This window comes from Heterodontus francisci, chromosome 38 (genome assembly GCF_036365525.1).
Source record: "Heterodontus francisci isolate sHetFra1 chromosome 38, sHetFra1.hap1, whole genome shotgun sequence".
Taxonomy (NCBI): domain Eukaryota; kingdom Metazoa; phylum Chordata; class Chondrichthyes; order Heterodontiformes; family Heterodontidae; genus Heterodontus; species Heterodontus francisci.
Window position 1 is genome coordinate 31,901,529 of NC_090408.1, and position 20,007 is coordinate 31,921,535.

The 20,007-nt window shown below is 43.0% G+C and overlaps 1 protein-coding gene across 1 annotated transcript in view; it reads left to right on the forward strand.

Moving 5' to 3' along the window:
• The window catches only part of LOC137352341 (cytosolic carboxypeptidase 4), a 184,503-nt gene that overhangs the window by 113,188 nt on the left and 51,308 nt on the right, over positions 1–20,007 (forward strand). The window contains exons 19-21 of the mRNA XM_068017630.1: positions 2,556–2,685; positions 4,028–4,159; positions 7,316–7,492. Of these exons, the coding sequence (XP_067873731.1) occupies positions 2,556–2,685; positions 4,028–4,159; positions 7,316–7,492 (439 nt within the window). The remainder of the gene's footprint in view (positions 1–2,555; positions 2,686–4,027; positions 4,160–7,315; positions 7,493–20,007) is intronic.

Genomic DNA, 20,007 nt, shown 5'->3' on the forward strand with positions numbered 1-20,007 from the left:
AAAAGAGCTTTCAGAGAAACAGGGTTAACTCAACAGTGGTGGAGAGGAGGACTTGAAGAGAAGTACTCCAGGCTAGGGCATGGGAGGAGGAAGTCCTCATGCAGTGCTGCTATAATAGAAGCCAACTTGCTCGATATTGATAAGCATTCCCAGCTTTGATTGTTTTCACAAGAGGACAGAGAAGCAGAGGCAATCATGTATTTTTTCCATCACAGGAAATTAATATGGACAAATGACATGCAAGAGATGTGCAAATTTTATTCAGGTTATTATTGACATATCTGTTACCACAAATGTAATAAATTTCATTTGATTTTTCCACTGTGAGAAAAAGGGTACAAAATAGTTTAAATCAGATTTGTGCGTGCTATAAAGACTAGGCTATCCCTGCACAGATTTATTAAGTGCTATGAGTTGGACTGCCTCCTCGAGTGGGGAATAGGATGTGGTGCACTGCCCTCACACACCAACTGGGGGAGTCTTATTAAACCATGCGCTTTAGGTTTTACCTGTGACAGAGGGTCACATGGGAAGAACTCCATTAAAATCCCTTTATTAAATTTAAAAACTCCTAATTAGCAATTCAATTTGGTTAGAACGGTAGAAATAATTTAATTAGAAAATCAGATTTCTTGAAGTGAAATTTGCAATAATCTTTCTGTCTGGGGAACCTGGCTGCTTGTTTCTAATTTCTGTTTCCTTGTTTTTTTTTTAAACCGAAAGGTCCAATAGTAATATTTTTTCTGACAACTGCTTTCAAAAGAATGATGAGGATAAATATTGCTTGAATAAAGAAATGTACTGAGCTTTCAGCTTTTGGAAGCTGCAGCAGGGGTAACAAGAGCTGGGGGCTGGAAACCCTCCCTGAGAATTTCACTGCTCTTGGTCTTGTCCCTGAATTGTACTCGTTTTGTCAATGTCACTGTTCTCAGCTGGAGATCGACTGGGTGCAGCTTCCACTTGGGGGAACGCAGATTGGGATGAAAAATGAAACAACTGCAAAACTCTGTTCCGTTACATTGGGGCAATTGGTCAGTCGAAATGGAGCATGAACAGAGTCACACACACAAATGTCATTGTCTAATAGATCACGAGCATTGGTCACACTCTCATGCTTCTAGGATGAGGTTGATGACTGGGGTCACGCATCAGTACCTCTGCAGTATGGTTTCATGAGGAGCAGCTGTGCTCCCACACCTCAGCCAAGTGGTCATTCCTCATATTTCACTGTAGGGAGTGAGGCCTGAATTTTACCGGCCTTCAGATGGTGAAAACGGAGGTAGGGGGTCCAGTAAAGTAGTGGGGAGATGCATCGGAATGCTGCCTGATTCAGTGCCGCTGCCAGGAAGATTTTCCAGTGGCGGGTAGGAGGCAGGCTGGGGTGTGGATCATTTGTCCTCTCCTTGGAGGCAGATAGCTGATTTGCATAATTAAAGCCCCTATTGGGGCAATTAAGTGAGGCTGCTGGCATTTTCCCTGCGGTGGGGCGGCCCCACGCTGTCTGGGAAGGCCCCCAGCTTCATGGATGCAGCTTTCCTGCAGCAGCCCAGGGGGGTGGGGGGTGGTGGTTACCATGGTCCAAAGAGGGGGCCACAAGTAGGAAAGGCAGCCCCTGTGGCCTCAATGACTCCCTCCTTGAGGGGTTACCCCACTGATTGGTGGGGCTTTCTGCCTTGCCTATCCAGAATTTTAAATATTTACCTCTCCAAGGTTTCCTAGTTGCTTCAGCAGCGCCCACCTCCTCTGGTGCTATTCCTGGCAATCCCTCTGATTGGGCCAGCAGCATCAGGAGCCCACCTGCCGTCCTTAATTGGATGGTGACACAGGAGGTGACCGATTAGGAGGCCACCTCTGGTCAAATCGTTGAGCTGGTCCCGCTACTGTCGGTAAAATTCAGCCCTCTGAATGTCAGTAAGATATTTGATCGCAAAAAAACGTCTCAGCTGAACCCGGTCCAGTACTCACCTGATTCTACATACATACACTCTCAAGGGGACATTCACTGGATAGTGATGAAGTATCCTGGCTGATATTCCCTTTCTTAGCCCAGGATTGCTGAGGCCAATTGGCACAGACTGAGAATGAAAACTTGAGACTTCTGATCCACTTGGCCCAGCTACTAACTGGAGAAGCTCAATCTGCCATTAGGGGAAACGCAGTCTCGTTTTTAACTGTGCATTCTCCCAAGCCATTTACTGGGGCTGGAGGCAGTGAATGACCATGTTAGTTTTTGTGCTGTTTGACACAATTTACTATATTAATCTTTAATGTACAGATTGGTGCTCATGCCTAGTGACTACAGTAACTTGAATATCAGTCTGTTCTGGCCTTGGATTCAGTATCATGGCTGCGAGAGCTGACTAATTTTCCTTTCACATTTGGTGTTTAGACCTGTGTAACATTCAGTTGCAGGCCATTGTGTTCCTGTTTCACTTCCCAACACTTTCAGAGCACTATTCGTGCATGGAATTCTCTCACTTCACTTTCAGTTGCACAGAATTACAATTCTTGCACGCTTTCACGTCTCTCATTCATTTATATAATTTTTCTTTTAGCCATCGCTGTTCTTTGAGTGGAGAGGACTTGAACAGACAATGGTCCGAGCCAAATCCTGATCTTCATCCGACTATTTATCATACAAAGGGGCTCCTCAGCTACATGAGAAGTATCGGCAAGACCCCATTGGTGAGTGTCAGTAACATCAAACAGGAAGGATGAGCAACATGGCAAACCCAGGGGTCGAGAAGCCTGGAATATACTCGAACAAAACTTGTAGGAATCAATCACCACTGCATCTGTGAAGCATGGGATTGTTTCCTGTGCTGCTCTGTTGCTTTCAGATATTACATAGCCCTAAATGGCAAAGGCTCCATTGTGTATAAAGGCAAATATGATCATCAAATGAGGCAAGCAATAGTATCAAGTATAAAGAAAAGGCTCAAACAAATGCAAGGAAAAGTGAAAACTTAGGAGACTATAAAAGGCAACAAAAGGGACACAAAGAAAATAAGAGGTGTAAAAAACCTTGAAAAAAACTTCCAAGGGGATTTCAAAGCTAACAGCAAAAGTTTTTATAAATATATTAATCGAACAGATGTGGTAAAGTGGCATGTGGGCCCTTTAAAGCCAAATGCAGGCAAAACTATAAAGGACAACATGGGCATGGTAGACTTGTTAAATAGGTACATTCTATCCATTTTCATAATGGAGGAAGAGGAAAAAATGCCAGCAGTAGAAAGGAGCCTGCAAATAAGTGAAGGGAAGGAACTTTGTGGATTAAGTATAACTAACAAAACATAAAGGTAGGATAGATACAGAAAAACTACTTTCCTGGTGGTGGGGGAATCCAAAACAAATGTGTGCAATCTTAAAATTAGAGCTAGCCCATTTAGGAATGAATTGGAAGCTGTTTTTCATGCAACAAGTAATGGAAATCTTGAACTTTCTGCCCCAAAAGGCCATGGATGCTGGATGAGTTGAAATTTTCAAGACTGAGATTATCAGATTTTTGTTAGGTAAGGGATGTCAAGGGATATGGGTCAATAAAGTTGAGGTGCTGCTGTTCCAATGTTCCTATATCTAGGCTCTTTACAAATTTTAACTGTCAGAAATAAACATTTTGTTTAAATGGCTGCTCCAGGCTTTTAAGACATGTAGGTGTGCCATTCAGGGAGTACCCAATGAGCAGCACAGTCGAGAGTGGGATCTCACTATGCATATAACTCGGCCAGAACTGTTGGCCAAGCATCAAGCCCAGTTTCTGGTTTGAAAAAGCAGGATTCTTGTTTTCTTTTGTGCACTTGATTCTTACTCTTAGTTTGCTGCTCTGTGATTGATGCTATATAATCATTAATCTGTGCTGTTACCTTTTACTGTTACTTGGTGATTACTATTCTGTTACTGTTATGTATATCTCTGTGCCCTTTCATCAGGGGAGCTTTCCTGTCTCCTGCAAATTGCTTTCCTGCTGCTTTTGAGCACTCGTGTGTGCAAGCTCTCATGAACTTATTTATTTGTTTTGTACAAGGTTTATTGTGACTATCACGGGCATTCAAGGAAGAAGAATGTCTTCATGTATGGTTGCAGTCTTAAGGAGACATTGTGGCAGGCAGGGTCCAGCATCGACACAGCAACACTGAAAGAGGATATTGGATATCGGGTGAGTGCCATCTTTATATTTCCCTATATTATGGATCATTATAATATTCTGCAACTCAAGTTAAATGTTTTCTATTTATATCAAGAAAATACATTGTGTTAAAACCCAAAATAATTACAACTCCTTTCATTATTAATCTACCTGAAGCCTCCTCACTTTGTAGATAGAATATGTTTCCTGTCATTCCGGGTCATCACTTCCTCACATTCTTTAGGTTTCCTGGGCAGTTCAGCAGTAAAAACTCCTCAGAAGACTAAATGCAAGTGATCAAACAGACGTGAATATATATACATTTTTATTTATTATTCATTGATCGGATGTAACAGTCACTGGCAAGGCCAGCATATATTGGCCATTTGTAATCACCCTTGAGAAGGTGGTGGTGGAGCCACCTTCTTGAACCGCTACAGTCTGTGTGGTGAAGGAACTTCCACGCTGGTGTTAGGAAGGGAATTCCAGGTTTTTGACCCAGCAATGATGAAGGAATGGTGATAGCATTCCAAACCAGGACGTTCTTTTACTTGGAAAGGTGTTCCCATGCACCTGCTGCCCTCGTCTTTCTAGATGGTGGAGATCATGGCTTTGGAAAGTGTTGTCGAAGGAGCCTTGCTGAGTTGTTGCAATACACCTTGTAGATGGTGCACACTGCTGCCACTGTGCTTCGGTGCTTGAGGGAGTGAATGTTTAAGGTGGTGGATTAGGTGTCAATCAAGCGCGCTGCTTTATCCTGGATGGTGTTGAGCTTCTTCAGTGTTGTTGGAGCTGCACCCATCCAGGCAAAGGTCTGCTACCCAACCCGAACCTGACAGGACCCGACGACATGTGTCGGGTCCGGGTCAGGTCGGGTCGCTCTTCTGGGTCCGACTTTCAGGCTCGGGTCGGGTCGGGCCGGGCCGGGTGCGGGTTGGACACAAACAGCAAGAATTGCATTTTGCTCTGCTGTTAAGTGTCAAAAGTTGAAAAGCCTACCTGAACTTTCTGGTGGTCGGGTCGGGTTGGTTCGGGCTCGGGTTGGTTCGGGCTTGGGTTGTGTTGGGTGGGCTCAGGTCAGGTCGGGCACGGGAAAAATGGAGGGACTTGGGCCAGGTCGGGCTCAGGTCTGATGTGGTTCTGTCAGGTTCAGGTCGGGTTTTTTTCTTCGTGACCTGAGCAGGCCTTTACATCCAGGCATCCAGACAATTGAAGAATAATCCATCATGCTCCTGATTTGTGCCTTGTAGGTGGTGGAAAAGCTTTGAGGTGTCAGGAAGTGAGTTACTTGCTACAAAATTCCCAGCCTCTGGCAAGTTCTTGTAGCCACAGTTTTTATGTTGCTATCCAAGTTTGTGGTGATCCCCAGGATGTTGATATTGGGGGATTTAGTGATGGTAATGGTGTTGAATGACAAGAAGAGGTGGTTAGACTCTCGCTTGTTGGAAATGCTCATTGCCTGGCACTTTTGTGGCACAAATGTTACTTGCCACTTAACAGCCCATACATTAATATTATCCAGGTCTTGCTGACTGTGGGCTTGGACTGTTTCATTATCTGAGGAGTTGCAAATGGAACTGAACACTGCAATCATCAGCAAACATCCCAATTTCTGACCTTATGGAGGGAAGGTCATTGATGAAGCAGCTCAAGATGGTTGGGCTTAGGACACTACCCTGAGAAAACTTCTGCAGCAATGTCATGGAGATGATTGGCCTCCAAAAACGACCGTCTTCCTATGTGCTAGGTACAACTTCAGCCAGTGGAAGTTTTTCCTTCTGATTCCCAATGATTTCAAATTTTGCCGGGGCTCCTTCATGGAATACTAGGTTAAATGTTGCCTTGATGTAAAGGGCAGTCAGTCCTCGCCACTGAAATTCAGCTGTTTTGTCTATGTTTGGAACAAGGCTGGAATGAGGTCTGGAGTTGCATGATCCTGGCAGAACTCAAACTATGCAGGGTTAACTGGGCTGCATGTGCCTTTGTTGTGTTCGATGCTTAGGTTGATGCCAGGGCTCCATCTGGTTTTATTCTTATTGTTTTTGTAGCAGTTTGGTACAACTGAGTGGTTTGCTAGGCCATTTCAGAGTAAACCACATTGCTGTGGGGTCTGGAGTCACATATAGGCCAGACCAGGTAAGGACAGCAGATTCCCTTCCCTGAAAGGCATTAATGAACCATATAGTCACTGTTATTGATATCAGTTTTTTTATTCCAGAATTATTTAATTACATGAATTTAGATTCCCCACCTCCCATGGTGGGAATTGAATTAATGTCTGTGGATCAATAGTTTAGACTCTAGATTACTAGTCCAGTAACATAACCACTAGGCTACCATACCCACAGTGAATATCAATGTAGTTTTACTGTTTATATTGTTGGTGGAGTATTTCTGGGAAATTTATGGCATTTTCATGATCCAGCACCATATGATGATGATTAATTGACCCATTGTGTGTTTACAAAGTAATGTGTTATCTGAGTGGCTGGCTTCCCAGTTGCCAAATAAATGGTTTTAACAGCATTGTTAGTGAAAAGTTTGAAATAATTCAGTTTTAACTCAATTTGAGATTAAATCAAGGCAACCAAAGATCACAGCAAATGCGATGGGGCCAGTGCTTACTGATTCTTGTTTAAAATAGAAATTCAAGACCCTTCTCACTACTCGTTTGATGAACACTGCTCCCTCCCATTTTTCCATTGACAAGCACTCACTCTTAACATTTCATTGACTAGTACTCTACTTCTCACCATTGACAAGCAATGCCTTCTCTTACTGTTCTATTGACAAAAATTAAGCCATCACTGTTCCACTAACATTATCCGCTCACACTGTTCTATTGACTGGCACTGGCCTCTCTCACTATTCCATTGACTTTAGTGCCCTCTCTTCTGTTCCATCGACAACTGTTGCCCTCTCTCACCTTGAATGCCAAAGATATAAATAGTGACGGAGAAATTTGTATCTTTAAAAGACATCCTATTGAAATGTTCTGAGTGTAGTTGTTATCGGATGCTGCGCTGTGAGTTTATCTGAAACATGAGCTGCAGAAATCCTCTTCCAGAAGTCATTAAAGCATCATCACTCACCCTGCACTGTGATATGAATGCAAAGCTATAAAAATTACTGACTCGTTTGCTGCTGAATGAAATAAATCAATTTATTTTAATCATTTTTGCACAGACCATCCCCAAAGTCCTGGACAAGATTTGCCCAGCATTTGCCATCAACCGTTGCTGCTTCTTGGTACAGAAGTCAAGGGAATCAACAGCACGGGTGGTGGTTTGGAGAGAAATTGGGGTTCTCCGAAGCTACACCATGGAGAGCACCTACTGTGGCTGCGATCAGGGCAAATACGATGTGAGTGAAAGTATCAGAGGTTCCTTGTTCCAGCCATACTAAATGACAGAACCTTCTCACCAATGCAAATTAGGCAATTTTACAGGAAGTGCTAAACTAGGAGGAGCAGAAACAGAAGAGGCAGCCAATGATTGCAGAATGAATTGGACAAAATATGCAAATAGGCAAAAGAATGGCAGATTATATTTGATAGGGACAAAAACTGCACATAAGAACAATGGGTGGCACATACATCATGAATGGGGTAGAAATGGCTAAGAATGATATTGAATGTCCATCCATTGTAGAGCAGCAATCAGCAAAGTTAGTAGAATGTTGAATAATCAAACTGCATCGTTCACTGATCTGACCACACCTTGAGTAATATATCTAGTTCCAGTAAATTGAGGTGGAAGGGAGACATTCTGGCATTGGAGGCAGTGCAGAGAGGAACCAAGAAATTGATTCATAGAGTCAGAGTTCTGCATTATGAAGAAAGACTAGAGAAACTTGTGCTTTACAGCCTTGAAAGAAAGTGCCTGAGATGTGGTTGTAGAGAAGTATATAAGATAGTAAACATATGGATAAGGTAAATTTGGGAAATTACATTAACCTAAAGTGCTAGAGTAGGACAAGGAGAAACGGGTTCAAATTTAGGACTGATATATGGAATTTCTTTAAAAAAGAGTGATCAGCACATGGAATGGACTCCTGAATGAAGGATTGGAGGCGAAGACCTTAGACTCATTTAAGAAATTGTTGGGAAGAATTTCAGATCTTTATGAATGAATGGGCTAAGATGGGCTGAATGGCAGGCCTGATTCCTCTTGTGAGAGCCTCCTTAACCTAAATGTTATGGGGTGGATTTTTATCTTTACTGTCAGGGTGTTAACCATTGCCTGGGCCGAATACAGAGAGGAAAATTGGACAGGGAGGATTACAGCCCCCTGAGAGAGCAAGCCCTTGCTCTAGTATTCCACCAATCATTTAAATGGAAGGAAAATCAGATAACCTTAGTTGTAGGTGTTCATCCCCACCCAATTTTCCTCTCGACGGTCTGTCGAGGCAATGCTTGATGTCCAGGTACTTAAGATAAAAATACATCTCATTGACTGCAACAGTCAGAACCAGAATCTCTGCATCACAAGCACATTGAATTAGACAATCAGAGCCTCCTCACTACAAATACATTGGCCTTGAATTTACTTGCTGGGCTGAATCTTATCAGCCTGCCGACATTGGGGGTTGTAGCGGGGGTGCCCGGAAAATACCTCCAGAAGAGTCCCGCCATGGGCCTCGATGCCTGGAGTGCCCCGCCCCATTTTACCAGTGGCGACGAGGCCTCAGGGCGGCTGCCCTGCCGCTCAACAAAAAAACTTAATTTACATATGTTAAATAGTAATGAATGAATAATTACCTACCTTTCCCACAATGGCCGTCCTACGCTGATATTCTGGCCGGTTGTCGGCAGTCCACGCCTTTGGATCTCCATTCAGCGATTGGTTGAGGGGATGGTTGGAATGGGTTGAAGGTTAAAGAAAGTTCGGGGAAAGGTTGTGATTGAAAATTTACTTTTTTGTGGGGTGAGGACAGATAATAAACTGATTTTTCATTGGGGGAGTGGGAGAGGGGATTGGAAGTGTGAATGAAATTTAACTTTTTTTGGAAAATCTGTCAGTTTAAGCTTTGAAATGAAACGGAAAGGCCTGAAGCCCTTTAACAATGGCATCGGCACCTGCACGGTGGCCCCGGATGCCATTGCCACAGACGGAGTGACCGCCCCCTCTATGTCATTGGGGGCGGGCAGTCCACCCCCTCCATGTTAATGAGCCACTGCGTGAAATATTTCGGCACACGTCTCGCGCGTGCGCCCTGTACTTTTTAAAGCTAAAATTCAGCCGGCTGTTTCCAGCACATTATTAAATTAAAGATATTATAAAAATATTAAAGGTATCAAGGGATATGGGGATAGTGCAGGAAAATGGCGTTGAGGCTAGCCATGATCCAGTTGAATGGCGGAGCAGGCTCGAGGGGCCGAATGGCCTAATCCTGCTCCTATGTTCCTATGTTCCAGTGACTTTTGCTGGAATGGCATTTCTACCTTGTGATGCCTGCAAATTAGGATGGATCCCGTTTCATCTAGGTTCCCGTCCATATTGTCTGCGTCACAATTTTTTGATTGGCTCTGGGGTTGCCTGTTAATGTGCGTGTTGCTGCTGCTGGAAGGCCATTTTAATACGTGCTAATGAGGGTGGAATGGTTCAGGAGTGCCCAAAGCCTATGATTTATGCTCCCAACGCACCAAGGGTAATGCGCAATGAAGGAAAACAAGCCATAACTGTTTCCAACATCTGGTGACATTGGCAGAACTGCTTCTATCTTGTTTTCTGCAGTCTGGAGAATTTTTAAACAGTGATTTCTGGAGTTAGATGGAAGATTTTGGAACAGTTATTTGTTGTTGTTGTTGTTGTACACCTGGATATTGCTGGTTTCACCTCTGACAGCCTGATGGCCTGGATCTGGGAAATTTTCAACTTTGGGCAACTGTGAGATTCAGTGAGATGGTAAGAATCATTCCATACCAGTCTCACTGAGGCACAGAGCCTTCAAAGACCAATCACATTCAATTAGATAGTCAAAGCCTCCTCAACCCAAGCACATTCAGTGAGATAGGCAGAGCCTCTTTAACCCAATCGTTAAGTGAGATTGGGAGAGCTTCTTCAACTTAGTCGCATTCAATGAGACAGGCAGAGCCTCCTCAGTGCTTACACACTCAGTGAGCAAGCACAACTTTCTTGTCCCAAAGACATTCAGTTCCTCTTTGCAGCAAAAATCATTGTTCTCACAAAGAGAGGGTTGTGAAAGAGAGAGGGTTTTAGGAACGGTCTGTAGATTTATGTTTTTTTTTTAGCTTTTTAGCTCAAAGAGTTCTCATTTAAACCTTACTGTTTATTCCATTAATTGTCTGGAAACAAATATTATAGTTTTATTGGAAGTACATAAATAAAACATTTATTTTATTGAGCATTGACAATGAGATATCATGTTCAGAAAATCATACTTTATATCAAAGTGAGAGGCACAGGAGACACTGCTATCAATAACTCTTTACACTTTCTGAGGCTTTTTGATGGGAACATGGTCCATTAATAATGAATGAGGTTTAGTACAGAGCAAATTATGTCATCTCTTCAGCCCCAAGGGTACACTGCAGCTGAAAATGAATTGTTTCACTTTTAAACGAATATTCCCCGCTGCACTTTCATCCATAAGAGTTACAACTTTCAAAAACAGCAGATGAGCTCCCAACAGCCTTTGTATCTGGTGCTCTATTTGGTCAGGTACTCCAGGGTAGAAGTTTGTCTGGGCCTGTTTACAGGCCTAGAATCAGGGCTGTGCTATTCACGTTCACCCCAAACAGGAGACCCAGAGAGGGTCCAAAATTGGGCCTTAGCCCTCGGTAACACTATTTGGGTCAGCTGCTGGGACTTTTTGTGCCTCCACAGGCAACTCGGAAGCAAATGAATTTTGGGCCACCTGCCTTGCTGGCAGTGGCTCAATGGTAAATCCTCGGGCTGGGTGTGGGGTGGGGGAGGGGAAGATGGGGTGAGTGGCAACGAAGGAGATCGGGATACTACATTTGGGAGACCCCTCTGGCTCCTCCTTGCTGCACAGGAATGGTTTTTAAAAATTTTTAACAAAAAAGTACCTGCAGAATCTGTAGTAGATGGCTTCTGCCCTACACTTCCCAAAGCAATGTTTGCTGGCATACCAGAAATAGGTGTTAGGCCACTCATTTATATAGATGAAGGGCCCAGCTTCTGTTTTACCGAATCAACTGTCAGACGTTATTCAGATACCCTTTGAGCACAGGATGTTAGTCTCTAAAATTAGACCTTGTTCACCTTGTTTTATGCCTGCAAAACTGGCACCATGAGGTACAGTTTCTATCTATATGACTTTATTTAAATATAGATCAGATTTAAATTATGTTTAGATCATATATAGATCGCGCAAAAATTGTGTGTAGATCATGTACTGATTGCATATGGATCACAAATAGGTCACATCCTGATTATGTACAGGTCACATGTAGATCTTGCATAGATCACATGTGCATTATTGTGTCGATCATGTAAAAATCAGGTGGGCAGCTTTTCCTTGCCCTCTGTGGCTTGCTGCATTTCCTGCTACAGGTGACAGCAACCATTGACTACGTCCAAGCAAATATCACTTGATGCTACAAATGCTGTGGCTTTGCTGGCATTCAGTGCTGTTGGGGGTTGTTTGGGGGGGTGGTGTTGGTGGTGAGGGGTGGGTGGATGGATGAGGATTTAAAATGTAAACTTCTCTGTAATATTCTACTATTTTAGAAAAAGCTTCATTGGCTTCAGCTGCTCCAGAGGCAGGCAGCGGAAGCATCTGGAGGGAATCTCAAAGGGAGTCCACCTAAATTATATAAGTGAGGCTAATCCTCGCAAATCGTCTGGAGTCAGTGCCAGATGGTAGGGGCAGGTGGAATTCCTGATCTTCTGATGTTCCAGGAAAATTGTACCCAGTTGGAAAATCTTGCTCTTTGTTTAGATCACATGTGGAGGCTGAGAATCCAAAGACATTCTCCTGAAGCACTCCCATATGACTGCACATGGAGTTCTGAGGCCTCCAATGCATCAGAGGTGCTTAGCATGCTCAATGTGGTCAAGCATCATGAAGGCTACAGAGAGGCTGCACACAATTGTGTGGGAGGCTTGATAAATGTCTGGACAACATTTTTAATTAGTGGGGCATTTCAATATTACAGCTGAAGTGCCTGAACAGCCCTTCAACTGCATAGTATCTTTTATTATTTTAATTATAATTTAGCACTCTCTCATTCAATTCAGGCCAAAATCTCTCAATTCGCACAACTGTCCTTTCACTTCTCTGGTCTCTTGTGACTCTCCCACACACAATGGGTTCATGACGTATTTCAACCTCAGGCAATTGGATATTAAATTTCTTTATTATTTAGCAAACTATGTAAGCAACTTCATTATTTTAGGCCTTTTACTGTATTCTCTGGATGCAGAAAGTTTAGTTTAGTTTAGAGATACAGCACTGAAACAGGCCCTTCGGCCCACCGAGTCTGTGCCGACCATCAACCACCCATTTATACTAATCCTACACTAATCCCATATTCCTACCACATCCCCACCTGTCCCTATATTTCCCTACCTATACTAGGGGCATTTTCTAATGGCCAATTTACCTATCAACCTGCAAGTCTTTTGGCGTGTGGGAGGAAACCAGAGCACCCGGAGAAAACCCACGCAGACACAGGGAGAACTTGCAAACTCCACACAGGCAGTACCCGGAATTGAACCCGGGTCGCTGGAACTGTAAGGCTGCAGTGTTAACCACTGCGCCACTGTGCTGCCCTAAAGTATAGAAAAAGCAGAGAAAAAACAAGAATAAGCTTAGGTGTGGGTGTTTTGGATTGATGATAATCATCAAACTCAGTTTAGAGGGCTTGGTACAGACTTGTCCAACTAAAGTATCTAATGCACAATCCGTCATATTCACTTACCTCTGCTGAGTAGGTGGATAACTCAGATATGCTGACTAAAGCCAATTATGACAGCTTTTCCAGACGTGAAACCTGGAAGTTGCCTGGCTTCATAACACAGCTCCTGTGTCAGTACACACACCCGAAAACACTTACATTATCTGCTTAAACAAGCCTTAATCGGGGATGTGGTTTTCGTTTCCTAGTCAAGAGTTTAACCCTTCTTAGATAGTACCATTGATCCTGTCTGTCGTAATTTCTGTGACGTGACTAGCAGAACTGATTCTGTTTGTTGGGGTGAAAATAACAGTGATTCTATCTAATGAATACTTGGCTTCTGTCTGCCTATGTGTACACATTGGTGCCTATGTGTGGTTGGCAGTCACAATTTTATATTGAGACCTTGTGTTGTTTCAGCTTCTAAAGTCCCCTTCCCAATCCCATATGCACACGATTTACAGGCTGTTAACATCACATCAGCGCACACCAATGATTCTCTTATCTAAGTATTTCATGGAGACATTTGCTGTGAAGTAATGGTAGATTGGACAGGGTGATTCACTGTTATCGCCCCTTGATGTAGTCAACGAATGCTCCTCTATGTATTTCGCACAAGGGAACACCAATTGCTTCAAGAATAGTTGACGTCTGTAACAGTATTGATAAAATATCTCACCAGTAACTTGTGTACCATACTTTGCCAGAATTTGCAAGTACAACCACAGCACTTTTAAGCTGACACTTTTTTTCATTCATTGATCAGCACTTACTCCGTATCGGAGAATCTATAGAGCATTTGAAAATATCAGAATTTTGGGAGTTGGTTTAATAAACTATTTGGCACATTTAAATATGAAACTGGGCTAAATTATGGGGCAAATACATCAGTAGTATATCCATTGTTCTCAGCAAATGTCATAAAAGCAATCAAGAAAAGGATTAGATTAGATTAGATTAGAGATACAGCACTGAAACAGGCCCTTCGGCCCACCGAGTCTGTGCCGAACATTAACCACCCATTTATACTAGCCCTACACTAATCCCATATTCCTACCAAACATCCCCACCTGTCCCTATATTTCCCTACCACCTACCTATACTAGTGACGATTTATAATGGCCAATTTACCTACCAACCTGCAAGTCTTTTGGCTTGTGGGAGGAAACCAGAGCACCCGGAGAAAACCCACGCAGACACAGGGAGAACTTGCAAACTCCACACAGGCAGTACCCGGAATCGAACCCGGGTCCCTGGAGCTGTGAGGCTGCGGTGCTAACCACTGCGCCACTGCGCCGCCACTGAGAAATGATAATTCCACTGTGAAAAGGCCACTGGACCCTAGGATATTTTTGCTGTGAAAGGAGCTCTCACACCCAGTGAATGTCACCTGCTGAATATAATTGGACCCAGGACCACTTTAGGGTCTACTGTTACCTCTGGCATTGGTTGATGGGAGCTTAATGAGAACACAGCCAATATGTTGGTGATGCATCATTAATATGTTGTGGTGAGAGGACAAAAATGAAACAGTTTTGCCTACGACGCTGTTGGCTTCTCTCCTACAAATGCTTCAGCTGTAAGTAGCTGTTATGAAGTCAGGTGGCTTGAGCGTTTTACCATGTTTAAATGGCCAAGCAATTCAGTTTGAGTTTGCTATCCACAGGAGTTCCAAGCCTGGCCCCAAGCATTTTCTGTATTTGAAGATTGAAAATTGTTGTCAGTCCAAAGTAATAATAAAAGATTCAGTTTTTAAATGGTCTTTTTAATGGATTTTTTCTCCAGAAAAGAGAAAACTGAAGGGAGGCCTGATAGAGGCCTTTAAGATTCTGAAAGGATTTGATAGGATAGACAAGAGAAGATGTTTCTACATGCTGGCAAGAACACAACTAGGGATCATAAATATAAAATAGTCACTCGTAAATGCAATAGGGAATCCAGGAGAAACTTCTTTACCCAGAGAGTGGTTAAAATGTCGAACTCACTACCACAAGGAGTAGTTGAAATGGTTAGGATAGATGCATTTAAGGGGAAGCTAGATAACACATGAAGAAGAAAGGAAGAGAAGGATATGTTGGTGGGTGAGATGGGCAAGGGTGAGAGGAGGCTCGTGTGGAGCATAAACACTGACTTGGACCTGCTGGGGCAAATGGCCTGTCTCTGGCCTGCCCCTCTCTGTGATTGTGAATTTTTTGGCAGCTTTGTCTCAGACAGCGATCAGTCTAAACCAGCAGAGAGATGCTGAGCTAGAGCTGGCTCTGTGGTAGTATTTCACCATGTAAGGAGTGAGTGATTGTGCTGCAAAGATCAGTTTTATTATTGAAAGGTAACTCAGGATAAACACATAAGTTACTTTGACTTTTCAAAACATTTAGTAAAAGTATTAACTACTATAACTGTGTTGTTTGTAACATACACTGTCCAGCTGCCTGTTTAGTGGTGGACATGTTTGCTGATTTAGGGCTGGATTTAGTTCTCAGCCCGAGGTCAGGTTTCATTGGGGGGGGGCCGGAGAAACGGAGAGGCAACAGCTTCCATGAAGCCCGACGCCAGGATTGCCGGGCCTGATTCTTCCCAGCGGCGGCGAGGCTCTGTGGCAGCTCTGTGACATGACCATACTTTACATATTTAAAATACCTCTCTGCATAAATTTAAATTTAATTCCCCATGATCTTACCTTCAGTTCCCAATCTTGAGCATGCCGTGTGGCACTCACGTGCCTTCACTGTCCCGTCCAGGAGAAGCTGGTGCCACTGAGGTGGGGAAAGGGTCAACTCGGCATGATTTGTATGGGGAAGGGGGTGTAGGGGTCAACTCTGCATTATGTTGAACAGGGCTGGCAGTCCTTTAAAAATGGTGCCAGCACCTGCTCCTGCATCAGGTGACACCGTGAACAGTATCGCCAATGCTGCCCCTGCCACGTGATTGGGGGAGGGGGCAGCGGCGGCCGTCAATATGTTAAGTGGCCACCTGCTGCGTAATCGCGGCAGCACAGGTCCTATGCGGGGCGTCCGCTATTTTCTGCACCCGTTGCTGTCCTCTCTCTTTGCCCTGGTATTCCATTTTCCTTGTTTAGGACTGTAGCAGTAATATTCAGCTGTAGTCTCCTGCCATTCAGTGTAGCTTCCCTTTAAGAGGGACAGACTGCCTTTAAGAACAGAAGATTGTACTATGTGCTATTCGTGAACGCTGCCCAGCTCCCTGCTGAGCGCAGAGGCAGCCACAGTGTGCCAGATGCTCAGCCCTATGCTACAATCAGGTAAATGAAGTGACAGCACCAAATGTTCCTGCTGTCCACCTCCAGCGATACCGGGCAGGTTGCGAGTTGCATCATCTGCACCTGAATAAAGTGCAAAACAACCTTAGTTTCTTGAAGTCAAAATTTTCATTATTCCATTTACACAATGAATGAGTAGCACATTACACAATGTAGATTAATTGTATATTAAAAAGCAGAAGAATGGGAATTAATAGCTGAATAATTGGAACAATGCAATTTGTCTCGTTTTGCATTGCTAACAAGAAATATTCAATGTGTGTGATTCTTTAATCAAATGAATCATTAACTAGAATTCAAATAATTCCATAGTTTGACCTGTATCTCTCTCTGGAGGATACTCAGGCTATCCTGGCCCATTGCCCTTCCAATATTGCAGCGAATCAGTGGCTTTGAATGAAGTGCTAATTAGGATGCCCTGTACAGCTATATTAAGTGGTGTCTCTTGTTTTTGTTAAATGCAAGTTTGAATACAGCAGCTGCAGAATACTGATGTGTACCTTCAAAGGGAGCATGTCCATCACCCTAAACCACCAGCCTGGAATTTGCGCTGGTAGATTGAAGCCATTTAAGTGGTTATTGATCAGAACTGAGTCTCTCTTATTTAGTTTAAAAAGCTGTAAAATGGAAAATTTCACAAGCTATTAGACCTTAATTTTTACATTTAATTCTTACACCTGGATATAAGAGGCAAAAGGGCAATGGACTAACAAATTACAGAGAGATAAAAGGCCTTCACGGAATATGTGTTAGTCTATAGGAAGCCTGTGACGTAGTCATTGGTCCCAGTACAATGTCATCAGGTCTTTCTGTGTCCTTGTCAACTGCCAGCATCACATTGTGAGTCGTTTGGGTGAAATTGGTGTATGCCAGTCGTACAAAATGGGCTCTCAGTGATTTGGTATTCCGTCTTACACTGTGTTCAATTTTCTTCTCTATTGGAAATAAAGTTGTACGAGGAGTAAAATGGGCTGTCAATTCGCTATGACCTACTGGCGTACACCAATCTCACTCCCCTGGCCTGTGCCTGCAGACTGCTCTGTTAAAGAGACAAATCTCTTAGGTTTGGATCAGATTGTGAGTTTGAAAAAGGCATTGTGGTTAATGCTCTGCATCACCTGGTCTCTAGCAGCAAGACAAAACATTTATTCATCTAGAGTTGAAGGTTGGAACTGAGATGGAAATCACACCAAATGGAAACATATTAATTTTGTCATATGGAATGCTGCTTGAAATTTTTACTGGACATTGCAAATAACTTATTAAAAACAGAACTGAACAGCTTTAAAAAAAGGTTGCACATTTGCATTCTGAGAAGACAAGGATTGGCTGAGAGACAGAAGGAAGTTATCCAGTCTAGGTGGAACAATGGGGGTGCTCCCTGAGTCAATAGGCGAGACTGGTCTTGGCAATAGTGGTGATCAACACCCTTTGACTTGATAAGAGCCAAACTCTACCCGCCCCCCACCCCCAATGAGTATATCTGAAAGACTCTGAAATCCAACAACCCTCCAAGAATTGCTATTTCAAACAAAGAGATGGTCACATGATACCTGCTGGTGTAACCCTGGGGTTTTTTGAATTGTGCCTTAGAGTGGACAAGAGACTGCAGCTGAACTCCAAGAGAAAGGGATCTCTCTCTCTTTGTTTCCCTCTACAGCAAAGTCCCAGGGAAACCATGGTGGCAGCTTCTAAACTTCAAGACTGCAGAACTTATCAGACAACCACCAAGAAAATAATTGAAATCTCCCTTCGGCCTTCTGGAACCATAGAAGCAAGCCTGAAATTGTGCACGTGGCCCCCAGCGAGGACTCCAAGACTTTGACTTCAATTAAGTACTTTACAACCCAGTATTTGCATTCCATTTATTACCAGCTTTACTCCAACCTCCCGACCCTCTCTTCCCCTTCTGTCTCTATTTGTGTGTGTGAGTGCCTCTCGTATGCTTGTGAGCGTGGATGCATCGCGTATTTTGGTAATTCTAACCGGTTTGGAGTGATAAGGTTAATAAACTTACATCTTTCTTGTTTAAACCCAAGAAAATCTGTCTGGTTCATTTCCAATTGCAATTAGAGTGCAGTGAGCAAGGACTCACTGAGGTGGTAAGTTAAATTCACTGTGTTTTAAAAGATAAACCCTGTTACGGCCAAACTAGAGAAGGGGCAAGAGGGGAGCCTGAGACCCGCTTCCTCACCTGGTTGTAACAGAACCCATGCGCAAAAGGAGAAAGAACAAAATTTAACACCGCTTGATATAATATATGAAATATATTACATGATAAAATGATATTAAATAATAGACTGATTATGTACAATCCAGATTTAGTACTCAAGCTTCCCCAGAATACTGCCTGCATTCTTCATTCTAATACAGTGGAGAAGCAGTTATCAAAACTATTCAGAATTGCTCAGTTGTAGCCTCAGCTTTTCTTTTCAATTGATTCTGAGCATTGGTGGTAATAAGGCCGTATGTTTTCAACCTGTTCATTAATGGCTGGTTCTTTTTCATGTTTCATTTCTTTTACCAAGTAGTCAGCAAGGAATGCAAGACAAAAGTTTGCAGACAGCAATGTCATTACCACCAGTATTATGGAACAAGTGTGCTAAAAGTCTATCACAAGCCAGTATGTTTTCTGCAGCAAAAGGGGAGAAGTCGAGAACTGGGGACAGAGGTGTGGAGAGAGCATATTAGAAAATGTGAACATACCAGTGGATAATACTAACAGACCAGTAAGAAGCACTAACAAACTGATAGGGAGTACTAACAGATTGATATAAAGCACTGATGGACTAATACAGAGCACTAACAAAAACTATGTGATCAATAAAAACATTAACAGATCCATCGAAGGCAGCAACAGACTGGCAGAAAGCACTAACAGACCTGTGACGAGCACTAACAGAATGGTAGAAAGTAGTGACAGATCTTTAAAAATCAGTAACAAATCAGTAGAAAACACTAACAGACCTGAAGAACTGAATGCTAGCCCAGTAGAAAGCATGAATGTCCCTATTTGGTGCAACTCTGAGTATTCACATCACTCCAAGAATGGATTGATGAAAATGAACAAAAAGGAAGCTGATTTTTACAGGCCATTGCCTGGCACTTGTGTGGCGCGAATGTTACTTGCCACTTATCAGCACAAGCCTGGATATTGTCCAGGTCTTGCTATGGGCTTGATTTCTACTTCTGTGCTCTTCTTTAAGTAAAGCACCTTTTTTGGACCTTCCACCATCTTCTCCAAATTGTTGAGGGTCATTTTGCCTCTAACTGTAACACAGTGCCATGCCAGCTGCCTCATTCCCACCAAAGATTTGTTCACATTTTTCCTGTACAGTGACGACTGTGCCTACATGACCAGTCTGCACAATATGTTTATCCAATCCATTGGTTATGAAAATTATGCAATCTTCGCCCAGATGATAAACTGCCTACTTCATTTGTTCCCATTAATGAGGCCCCATTCTCAGGAATTCAAGGTCTATAAACTCTTCACTTTCACAATTTAATTTCCAGGTTACATATTTAGATAAAATACATAATTTCTCCCATTTTCTTCAACCGAGGAAAGTGCGGCTCCAGAATAACAGTAAGACATAATTGTACATGTTGATTTTATTTATTCAGTCCTACTAGTTCGGACTGTGGCATGGAGTTCACCCGCAACATGATTATTTTACAAGTGTGAAATTGCAAAATATCAGCCCAGAAGTTTGC